Here is a 12,517-nt window from a genome sequence, read left to right as displayed (position 1 = left end):
TTTACCTCCATTTGCATTTACTCTCTTTTTTCCCCTTTACACGTCCACTTATACCTCTGCCATGGTGAGGCTTCACCATCAAACACACACACACACACATCTTTTCCATTTTGACACTCCTAATGCTAACGCATTAAAAGTGACAAGTGTCGCTCACGGGTATAATGCAACCTTCCTACCGACGCTTCTCTCTTAACACTGTCCGTAGAGCACGTCGTTTGCTGGGAATATAGGGCCCTTGGGTCGTCTTCATAGAGAACTGCAGACATTTGCCTGACACCATCCGAGGAAACCCAAAAGAAAGCCCACACACAACACAGTCGGTGCTGGGATTCCGGCCCGTTCACAGCGACATGTTGTACATTGCATAAGTGCAATATACGGGTCTGAGTCGGAATAAAACACATTCATACATAGAGAAGATCCCGTACACAATTGGCTGACGGGGACATTTGGATCCATAATGTGTGAGATAGGGGCAGAACACATAGAAGCTCCACTACCTACGCCTGATACCGGTCTCCTCAGCAGCCTGTGACATCGTGCGTGGGACGGCGGAAGACCTCTGACCCCACATAGCCTTATTCTTAACTACCACAGGAATGCGCACTAGAGGGATTTATTTAACGAAGAACAGTAAGCCGCTGCTGACGCCTGCTTCTAGCTGACGTTTCGCGTCAAAATAAATAGATCCCCCCCCCCAACAGGAGCTTCTCTCCGGAACTAGGAAAAACGAAGAGGAGGAAGTGCTGATTGAAATTAATATTACCATAACACCACCACCACTTTGCATAATGTAAAAACCCCGAGACTATAGGGAACACGAAGGGACAGACACAACACGAAGTCTCAAAGATATTGAGACTTCGTGTTGTGTCTGTTGTGTCTGTCCTTTCGTATTCCCTAGTCTCGGGGATTTTACATTATGCATCATCTTCACCAGCTCGCTTGCTTCTTAGCCATTTTTTCATTGACCACCACTTTTTTTCTGCGAAAAGGACGGCACCCGAGACACGGGAGAGACACACACGAAATTGTGGGAAATTGTGTGTGTGTGTGTGTGTTGTGTTTGTTTGTTTACAAGGGGAAAAAAGAGGAGAAATTGAACTGTGAAATTGAATTGTGTGTCGTGTCTTTCTTCCCTGTCTCGGTTATTGTCCTCTTCGCAGTTATGCACCAGCTAGTCAGTACCCTTCCACTCCTGTCAATCGCTTTTTTCTTTTCTTTTTTTTTTTACTAGCTTCCATGGCTTAGCTACTAGGATCATCAAATTCGACGTCAACAGTACGAGAGTCCCATGTTCGAGTCCAGCGGGACCTTTCGCACGGTCTCTCCGAGCGACGTGCTTCCATATACCGGCAAGCGCAGCGCTGGACAATAACACACAATCACATAACAGTTCACTATTTGAGCATTTCATTGCAGTTGACTTTCCTTCTTGCAAGGATGCAGGCATCTACTGCCAGCGATGGAGGAAAAATATGCCGGGTGTGTTAAAACTTTGACCTCTTTCTGTGAACACTCTCTACAGGGTGTGTGTAGATGAAGTATAGCCATACTACCGCACGTAACACGTTGCCTGCTTACCGGACGAACTTCCGGTGGCGCACGATGACGCCATTACGGCACCACAACCAGCAAAAACATCGTAACGTTAGTTGGCGAAACTGAAGAATTGTGCACGTTCGCAATCCGCGCATCACGAACGATTGAGCTTTCGAGCTTGGAGCCGCACTGCGAACCACGTCTGTTAGATGTGCCCGAGAGGTTCCCTCGACTGCACAGCGTCCGTACGAGAACCCAAAAGCACTCTTCATTTCGTGCGTCAACTTGAGTACAAAGGAGTCACGCCCCCCATACAGTTATCACAAGGCGATACCGCTGGCAGAAAAACAGTCTGACGAGACACAACACTTCTCCTGCGCCATTTGAAAGTCCAGCATCCGAACTACACAAGGAAACGCACGAAGAAATATATTCTTTTTCGAAATCAAACACCGCTAGAACACAACAACAACAACGACAATGACATCTACACGAATAACTTCCCGATTGGAATGACTGGTATATGTCTCGTACTCAGCATTGTCCATTGTACATCAAAAGATTCACTATTAGAAGTGCAGCACTCTCATGACATATCGGCATTCTAGCTCATGTAAGTCATGACTGTCCTCGGAACCTACAACTGTGCCACTGTTTGGCCTCAAGTGGACACAATGTACAAAATGCATTTTCCCAGATACGTGAACCAAGAAAGTCACATCACTTAACTTGACTCTTCATCATTTTTTCTGGTGACCAGCTCACCTCTTCGCCCCTCACGTTCTCGACCCAAAACCACATCTCCAACTTCTCAATATTCGGCCAGGATTTTCGCTTATCAGAGCAACACATCATTCGATTCTGTTTCTCCCGACGAGTGTGTGAAAAACCAAGCTTCAGTAAAGCAAGACCTTGCCCTTGCCAACCGTACAAGGAAAAATTCTGCTGGCGTCTTCTTCGTCATGGTATGAGGTGTTGCGCGGTACTGGAACAAAAAGTTTGGAAGCTTAAGTTGCATTCTCCTTCTTCCGTCCCCACGTTTGTCCTGAACAACCTCCTTCAACAGAGCTCTCTTTGAATTCTGGACGGCAGGTTCAAAATGTCCGTTCGAAGCAGCATTATAACGCACTGTAGTCGTGTGCACGACGCCATTTTCCTGGTTGAATTTTCGAGACTCGTCGCACAAGAACGGGGGACCGTTGTGCGTTATAACTTCTTTCGGTCGTCCGAACTGCGCAAAGACAATCTGCAGTCGTTCGATGGTCCATTCGGCTGCCGACCGCCCGGAGAAAAGGAAAGCGGACTGTCGTCACAGGGTAGAATATCCCCATGGCATCTTCTTTACACACACCTGTCGTTCAACTGGTGTTTGTCCTCTTGGCTACCTTCTCGAAACACCGGTTCAATGGTTCCATGCAGACGTTTGTGCGACTTTGCCCAGACTCCAAGTTGGTGGGGACACAGTGTGTGTGGACAACGTGTGTGGACAGCGTGTGTGAGTGACTGACTGAGAGTCTTTGTCACTCATTCGTTTTATTGTAGATAGCCATTTATGTTTTCCTAGGTGATCTGGAGTAGCCAGCACTCGTAATGAGTGCCTATTTCTCCATTTTTTTATTTTCTTATCAACTCAACTCGATTTTTTTCCCTTCAGTTCTTCACTACATTCTTGTGTTTCGAGGGGACAGTACCAGTGGTTGTGTTAAGCCAGTTAGGAGTATGACTAGAACGTACGACCACCATGAGTTTTCCGCCTGCAAGGAAGGTGCGCCTGCGTCGATGAGTCTTTCAAAGTGAGTGACGATCCAATCCGTATTTTTACTCTTCTATTAGGTGTAGCGTTGTTTCCTCTTTACAGTGCAATTTCCAACACGAGTTCAGCAAAAGACAAGTAATAACTATTTTATCGCATTACCTTAAGCGAGCGCACACACACTCTCTCTCTCTCTCTGTCTCTCACCCTCCTCTTCTCCCACCGTTTCCCTTTCTGATCGCTTTCCTCCCTTTCTGCGGGAATACCTCCGCAGGTCAGTACGGCACCCGCTGCGCTATTTAAAGCGTACCGAATTCTTGGAAGAACAGTGAAATGAGTAGGACAGGGTGAACATATATTAAAGTGATCCGACAAAAAAAAAAAAAAAAGAGTAGACAAAGGACGGACACGGTGAATCAATCGTTTTTTCAGTATGGAGAACTGAAATTGTTAATTAAATTCCAAGTTAAAAATGAGCACGAGCTCGAACTTGTCCATCAAAATTGTGTGATTCCGTATAGGATCTTGTTGCGTCCTTTGCTGTAGTAGACTAGAATTCCCTTGACTAACAGTTTCTTCGAGTTGATACGATCAACGCCACATTCCCTCATTACCAAGCGTCCTGGCTTTCCGCGCCAAAAATACGCGGGTTCCGTGGTAATATATTGGAAACTGCGCGTTCTGCTGCGCCTAAATTTTCATATCATACTCGTTCCACGCCGCTGTAATAATCCCGCTCTGCTGTAACTCTCCAGGCAAGCGCTAGCATTCGAGCGTTACACAGACGTTTCTAGCAAACAAATTTGTCTCCAATATGGTCAGATTATACAGGCCGTCCCAACTAAAATGTATGAAACTTTAGAAATATAGATGGAGCGCATTACGCAAATTAAAAATTTTGAGGGCTATTCAGAGCCTTGAATCGTACTCGCACTTATCTTTCTTTTTTGCCCAGCTAATCAATTTGCTAACTTTTTCCTTATTAATTTAAGGGGCGAGGTGTACATTGCAAAGTTGCAGAGCGTGCTGAGAAACACCTGACCTGTCCCAGGTGTTTCCAGCAACGTACGGCCCGCGCTTACTTTTTTCCCTGCAAAAAGAAAGGCGTGAAGGAAAAACAAAGCGCGCGAAATACGAAAAAGTACCACGTGCCATCCTCCTGACTCTTCTCGAGCGCGTAGGGGTCGCGGATCTCTTAGCCTCTCATAAGCGCACAACAAAAGAAAGAATGAAATTCGTTGTCTGTTCAGCAGCAGCCTTCAGAAGAACACCGGACGCGGCTGACGCATCAGAGAACGAAGGCTGAGTGCTAATTTTCATCGTGATAAACTATCCTAGAGAAATAAAGAAAACAATTATTTTATTCCCTGATCGGAAACAGTTGACTGGGAAGGGGATTGACAAGAGATCTAGGAGAAAAAAAAGGCGCTTATGTCTTAAAGAAAAAAAGAAAACTCAGGAAAACGGGGCGACGGCAGTCAAAACCACTCCTGTACCGTTAGGCAGTTTTCGCACACCGTTCGTAAGGTTATCGTGCCTATCGGAGCCAATCACAGTTGTGTGTGACTCAGAATCTTATCCACTGATTGGTTCAGGTTGATCAACACCTCCTAGATAGTAGAAGGCCTGCGCACTGCCCTGCTCATGGAGGACTGCGTGAGCTTTGCGAGCTGCTTGGAGCTTTTCTCTTGTTCGCTCTTTCATTGACGTCATAGCAGCATCCACAGCAGGCCTTCCTGTGTGACGCTATGTCACGTGGGGCGCAGGCCTTCAGCGATATAGGAGGTGTTGGGTTGATACGGTTCGAAGCAAGCCACGACATAAACGGTTCCCTAAAACTCTCTAATTTGGCATTCGCAGCTGCGCAACTGCGCACATAGCGTGAACGACCCTTGTTTCCGATACAGTGTCCCTCGTGGCTCCATTTTCCTCACGACCTACGCGAGCAGCATGCAATGCAGCGTGACACCTCGTTAATGGGTTTGCGGTAGCATGTCTGGCCATACTTGCGAGAATTTCCGAACAAACCTCAAAAGTTTCAGCTTTTACGGCGTCCTGCGCGGTGGCTCCAGTACTATACGCGTGATCCTTCATGTATCCCCATAGGAAAAAGTCGAGGGATCTCATGTCGGGCGAACTATGGTGTAGGCCACGGGATCGGCTTATGTAGTCCGATCGATTGGTCTTCGAATGTACCGTCGGGCCAACCTCGTGCCAAGTTCCTGCTGTGAGGTGGTGTAACATTGTGCTGAAACTACGTTCGTGGAATATCGCTGCAGAACTCATCTGGCGTAACTTCCAGAGTGTCGCTTACGTAACATTGCGCAGGTGTCCCATCGAAAAATACGGGGCCAACGATGCAGCTGTCAAAAATCCCGCACCACACGTTGAAAGACCACACGTACTGGTGTCGAGACTCCGCCACCCAACGCTGGTCCGTTCCGCTCCAGTGAATTCCGCATTATAGAAGTTCACTTGGGTACAGGGTTCGCCATACTTGAGGGTAATGCGCGAGCGCGTGTCGTGCGTGTACGCCGGCGCAAGCGCCGGGAACCCGCGACGCTGGGTTAGAGACAGTCAACCGGAGGACACGAGTGGCCTCTTGGGGCCGTGACAGGTTCCACCGTCGGTCCCATTGTGCTCGTGCTACCTATAGAATTATGCATGCTGCATACATTGCGCGTCGTCACGCGCGCAACAAATTGAATCTTAAGCCTGGCCCGCACTATTGCGTTTCAATGCGTCTGTCAGCATTGCGTCCGTCTGTGAACCGACGCAAGCCCCTTCGAAAGGACGCATAGGTTCGCAGAGTTCAATTTTTGGACGAACGCAGGGTTTAGAACGCAAGAATGGCTGGTCGTTGCCCCGGTAACCCTGCCGCCACGCTCTCTTATTTCTTTTTACTTCACTTCACGTAGTCAGCTGTAAGCCGTTTCGTCGCAAAAGTGCGGACATGAATTGGAAACCCATGCATCCCTCACACAGACACGCTGACGGACGGACGGATGTATTGAAACGAAACAGTGCAGACCAGGCTTTAGATACATCCAACTGAGCTTGGTCATGGTGACTTTTTTTATTATTTTTATAACGGCACCGTATCTTCCTGGTTCCCGAACTCTTCTTTGCACCAAACCTGTACGCATTCTGTCGCACGCTTCTGCCGTATATCATGGGAATAGGTGAGGCACTCAGCTGCAAAAACAACACATCCAAAAGTGCCGGAAGGAGGTGCGCGTGTGGAATGATCGAGTGTCTCGATTACAGCGCCTTCCCGCCCCGCGGCGCTAACGTACACGCACGCAACGCACTCGCGCGTTCCGGTTAAGTGTGGCGAACCCTGTACTCCTGGAAAAGTTGGTTTCGTCCGTCCACAGCATGTTTATAAGAAACTCCGGACCGTCGTCAGATATTATCTGAATCCAGTTGGCGAAGTCGGGTCTCCTGTGCTGGTCTCTACGTTCCAACGTTTGATGGAGCTGAAAGTGGTACGAATGTAATTTACCTTTCTTAAAGATCCGACGATTTTGTCATCGGCATCTTAGTACTTCACGTACACTTGCGTGTGGATTTGCAGCCATGTAGATCAAAACTTCGGTATGCACGTCCTGACGGACCGTCGGAGTTCTCCGCCGTTTCCTTTTGAAACTTCTCGTCTCTCTCATGGAGTGATATTAAACGGTAGGAACAACTTATTTATTTACACATGGTAAACAAGACTTTCGTGCACGAGACTGCACTTCTTCAGGTGCAGTCTCGTGCACGAACGTCTTGTTTACCATGTGTAAATAAATAAGTTGTTCCTACCGTTTAATATCACTCTTTGATTTACTCACCACCGGCAACTTGACATCGCCTATTTTTTCTGCCTTCGTATCGTCTCTCTCATGGTTAGACGTCGATAGAGTGGGAGGAAGTCCACCATCTTTTATACATCTGGCAGTCTTCCTCTTTGTGCCTCCCGCAGCCCTCAAGGCGTGGACCATATTTGCATTTTGCTCATTTAAATACACGATTATTAGCCGCGCTCGTTTGAATTCGAGAACCACGGATTCTGTCGACTTACCGAAGCTTGTCCTGTCCTATCTGGCCGTGCCTAACGATCCACTGGGTAAGATCAGTGCGAGAAGCTGCGATAAGTACGCCGTACATTTTTTCCATTTCACGGAACGTGGTTTTCTGTTTTTCCCTCGGCTCCGTTCCCTGATGCGTCAGCCCCGGCTGGCATTCATCTGACGGCCGCTGCTCAGCAGGCAACTGATTTCGATCTTTTATTGCGCGCTTCAAGAGCTCTGCGATCGCTCCACCGTCGGAATGCTCGTCCAACAAGCTCTTTTGAATTGTTTTCAAGGTCATTGACCCTCAACGACGGCTATAAGTCCGTGGTGCTTACCACCAAATAAGTTAATTAACCTCCCCTTCCCCCATTCTGCCACTCCCTTCTCCGCCGTGGCAACCTGCCGCCAGACTAGGGAGGCAGACCGCTCGTCAAACAACAACTTTATTTGATGATGATGATTGCTAAAGTGGAACATGCAATAGCATTTCCTTAACGCACTTTTGAGGCGTCAGTGTAGCCGCGTCGCTTCACGCTGTTTGGAGACGGAAAGGGGTCCCACCTGACACTCGTAATCAGAGGTGGGCGTCCTCACGAGGGCAGATGGGGGTGCCCTCACCCTCACCACGTGCACATTGAGGTGAGATGAGGAAAAATTCCCAAAAGGAAGATTGACGTGAGGTGAGGAAAATTTGTCGAGAGGTTGAGGTGAGGTGAGGAAAATTTTTCGACAAGGACGTTGAAGTGAGGTGAGATGAGGAAAATTTTTCGACAGTGGAAGTTGAGGTGAGGTAAGGTGAGGAAAAATATCTGGAACGTTTGCGATCGGAATTTCTAACTGTTGCACGACGAGATTCAGGAGCACTTGCGAATCAACGTTGCTGCGTTGGCAAGTCCCGCCCTGCAATTCAGCGTCGGCTGCAGAGCTCACTTGATGCCATATATGCCTACTTCCTGAAAGCAGGGATGGACACCTCCACTGAGAAAAGCGCTACCCTTCCGTTTAGCCGGAAAGAGATGCGCTGGTTCCAATTACACACCGGGGGACCCCCCTTGAGGCAGGTCAGGCACCACAGGTTCCTCGGTGTTCTGTTGGACCGCAACCTGTCGTGGGCAAGACACATTGATTATCTCATTTCAAAGGCACAACGTTGGGGAAATGTGATACATCACTTTGCCGGCTTGCGCTGGGGATGTACTGAGCGGGACCCTCTTGCACTCCACAAAGCGCTTGTTCGTGGCTCAGTAGTATACAGCCTTCGTGCGTTGCACGGACTATCACGCACGTCCGAAAACAAGCTCCGTTGTGTCTTGGCGCGCAGCTTGCGGACCTGTCTTGGCGTTCCGCGTTGCGCTGAGACGAGGATGGTGGTAGCCGAAGCTAGGGAACTCCCAATTGGCGTCCATAAGAGAGAAACTTTCCGCCACTATTTGCGATTGCGCGCTCACCATCGCCGTCACCCGCTGATACAGAAGCTTCGTAAACGGAACCACAGCAAAATCGCGCTGTGTGCGCAAGAAGTAACGGGCCATATACCTGCCTTCAGTGTTGCCGCAACCGCTTCTTCAGTAGCACCATGGACACTGCCGAAACCATCCATCTCGACTCACATTCCGGGGGTCAAGGGGCCGAAGAGCAAAATCCCTGCTCCAGTCCTCAAGCAGGCTACTCTGGAGTGGATGGACGCTGCATACGGAAGCCAAACCGCCGTATATACGGACGGTTCTTTCATTACTGGCGGCTCATCTGCTGCATTTGTAATTCCACAGGAGTCAATTTCACGTGGGTTCCGCCTATCACACCGCACCTCGGCCACCTCTGCGGAGTTCTATGCCATCCTGTTATTCCTCAAATCTATTTTGGATCACCACCCCCGCCTCTGGGTGGTTTACACAGATTCGCGGGCAGCGCTGCAGTGCGTAGACAACATGGGCATCCGTGGCTCCTTGGCTCCGGTGGTAGTGAATATCTCGACGACGCTCAAGGTTTTAGAAGACAGAGGCCACCGGCTGACCTTCCAATGGGTCCCTAGTCATATTGGAATAACAGGCAATGAGGTAACGGATCGGGCAGCTGCTGCGCCCCACCTTAGCCGCTCAGCAGTCTCCATCATACTTTCGAACGGGGATAGACGCTCCCTCTTGTCCGCGTTGACGTCGCCTTGGTCCCCATCAGGAATGGTGTCATGACATCACCCGGTGGTCGCTTCTGTATGCTGTTGACCCAACTCTATTATTTGAAATGCCAGGAGGGTTCCCTCGCCTCTTTACGTCTCTCGTGCGTCGTTTACGATTAGCGTTGCACTCACTCCTGCACTCCGGTAGAGGCTGGGCCACAGCAACACGGCGCTGTGTACAACTTGTGGTTTCCCGGCAACAATCCGACACATTATAGAAGACTGTAGCCAGCAAATTATGCGAGCGACGGGCCTTTAAATGTCAACTTGAAATGCTGGATCAGAGGCCATTCAACACCTGCAAAGTTCTCGGCCCATGGAGTGACCCTGCACATCAGCGCCGTGCACTTGGCGCTTTTATTTCCTTTCTGAGGGCCACTGGCCTCCTTCAAGAACTGTAGGGATTTCCTTCCCTCGACATCCTTTCGTGTGAACCGTTTTGGAATGGGGTAGGGTCCTGCACTCAACGCAGGGAAACATCCCACATCATCATCATCATTCATTCATCTGTATTGTTGTTGTTGTTGCGTCGTCCTAATGACCGATATCTCTCGCCTCAGGCTTCTGACGCGAATACACGTCTTTAAAGCCGGCACCATGGTAAGTGGAAAATCTGGCAAATCTCAGCCTGGAAATCTCAGCGACTAGAAAACTGTCACTCGGAGAATACAAGGTAAAGGGTTAGGCTGTACGCTGTACAGCAGCGTTTGATGCCCCGCCCCTTGGAAGGCTGGAAGGCGACGACAAAACGCGCGTAAGTTTGGAAGTCAAAACGAAGACTCAAGTCTGCGCCGGATCGTCATGCTGAACGCATGTATCTCGTTTGCAAACGAAAGTGTAAGGTTATTGTCATCTAGTGTATAGACTATGATACAGGCTACAGTTTCACACATTTAGCAGTGAAGTGCAAGCATTATCAGTGATCAGGCACCAGATCAGAATGTCTACGTCTGGATATTAAATGCAACAACATACTTTAAAAATAGAACGGTTCTGCCTGTGAGCAATGCAGAGCATTGCAGATCGTCCGAAGACAAAGCCGAACGGGAAGCACAGCAAGAAGTAAGATTAGAGCCTCCGTCCAATTCGGGGTTGACGTGTATACAGGGGTGAATGCGCAGTTGCTTCGAAGGCAGAGGCTCCGGCGACGAGCAGCGCTGTCCGCAGTTTTTTGTAACTGTCGTTACAGTTCCCACGCGAGACGTATTCGCGAAAAAGCCTCGCGAATGTAGCCGGATCCCAACTTCTCCTTCACCCCGAAATTTGCCTTCTATGATTCTCAACCTTACAAATGATAATTTGGCTAGACACAAGTAATACCAGCAGACAAGACATTAGTACTTCTCGAAAAACACTGCCACCGTTCTTGTGTTCATGTCAGATTCAATTATACCGCGCCAACCCGCGTTTACCCAGTGCAGCATCGGATGGGCGTGACTCTGAAGTTCTTTCGTCAAAAAGCCAAGAACATAACAGAATTATTTGCACCTTTTAGTCTTCGTCGACTGCCGATCGGTGACGTAAAATTTCAAAACCAGGCACTACTACACTAAATCAAGCAACTCAGTTAAAAGGTGTAGCCTGCCCGGCTAATTTCACGTTGTTTACTAGTACACCGTCAGTTACGTTTACATTCAAGTCTAAAACGACCGCTGTTCTTATTATTTTTTCACTTCAGCGAAAAGTCACGCCGAAGGCAGTACTGTCCGGCGCTGATCTCGTGAACTGCGCGCTTAGTTCTGCTTCACATTGCAACCGATATATTTCGATGCATGTCCGCAAACACGAAGTGACAGAATTGCCGCCAAAGGCAGCAGGATTGTTTTGTCACACATCAACCGTTGTTTCGAATGGCAACGTTTACTATCCGAAGCTTCGGGATTGGGCCTTGCAAAACTGTGATACCGATATCACTACTCAATACGACTATACACGCACCGAGAAGAGCCGTACGTGCGCAACACAGTGTACAGCGCTTGTCTCACTTCTTTCGCTGGTGGTCGTTCCCTCCATCGGCCCGTTTCGCCGCTCTGTTATCCCATGTGACTGCACGGGGTTGATAACAAACGGAGCCGGTCCGCTATAGTTAGGGAGCAGAAATGGGTCCACTAGCACTGTTCCTGACCAACGGGTGGCTGCGCCCGAGCGATTACACTCATGGGTGAACCTAGACCCTCAATTGATGGGGGGGGGGGGGGGGTCGAAGCGTGTAGTGGGCGAGGGTAGAGAGGGAAATCCAATGTATAAACTGGATCCCCTGGATCCGCACTCGGTGATCGGAGGATCCCATTGCCGACGCTACAAGTCCGTTCTCGAGGAACGTGTAATGAATCGCGCTCCTTGTTGACACCAGCGTGCTCCGAGAACAGCTTTTGTTCTGTTACATCAAATATCTTGATATCTCCTTTCGATCGGGATGCTCGGGATGCTCTGATGTCACATCACAATGATCTCAGGACACCAGATTCAGGATATATTCTGGTCTGTCAGTCTAACATGTTCGTCTAACTGTCTAACGTGTAACAGTCTGTCACATCAGACTGCTCTCGTGTCATTTTTTGCACGGGCCTCATCATGCATGTGTCTGTCGGTGAATTTTTAATCTGATTTCCTAAAAACTTTGGCGTTGTGATAATTACACGAGTCACCGCGGAAACACTCAAGAAAAGCTTTTCTATGCAGGACGAGTAATTCACGTTATAGGCAGTGGCATCCGCGTGTACGCGTTAAACATATATTTCTTTTAATTTCGTCTTAGCGTCGCGAAGCAACTGTGGCTATGAGGGGCATACAGACGTGGACAGATGGAGAGAGGACAGCAGGAAGGAGTGCGGGACAAGTATGTGTCTCGGGCCGACGTTATGGGGGACTGTGCCGACATTCGTCCGGAAAGTCTGTCAGAAAACCGAGGGAAAACCTCAGACAGCACAGCCGGGGATCGAACCCGCCTCATCTTCCAGTCTTGGCGTGGAAGGCGATCATCCT

At 48.9% G+C, this 12,517-nt stretch overlaps 1 protein-coding gene across 3 annotated transcripts in view; it reads right to left on the bottom strand.

The window, feature by feature from the left end:
• The window catches only part of LOC135388801 (B-cell receptor CD22-like), a 442,796-nt gene that overhangs the window by 289,394 nt on the left and 140,885 nt on the right, over window positions 1-12,517 (bottom strand). Inside the window, exon 1 of one of the 3 annotated variants that reach the window (XM_064618609.1) lies at window positions 1,588-1,744. The exons of the other annotated variants lie outside the window; for them this stretch is intronic. Coding sequence (XP_064474679.1) covers window positions 1,588-1,621 — 34 coding nt within the window. The 5' untranslated portion in view covers window positions 1,622-1,744. Of the gene's footprint in view, window positions 1-1,587; window positions 1,745-12,517 lie in introns of those variants that run through there. 3 annotated transcript variants of the gene reach the window in all.

The sequence above is a fragment of the Ornithodoros turicata genome, chromosome 3, assembly GCF_037126465.1.
Source record: "Ornithodoros turicata isolate Travis chromosome 3, ASM3712646v1, whole genome shotgun sequence".
Lineage (NCBI taxonomy): Eukaryota > Metazoa > Arthropoda > Arachnida > Ixodida > Argasidae > Ornithodoros > Ornithodoros turicata.
The sequence above is the reverse complement of the archived record's forward strand: the minus strand, read 5'-3'. Positions and strand labels throughout refer to the sequence as shown.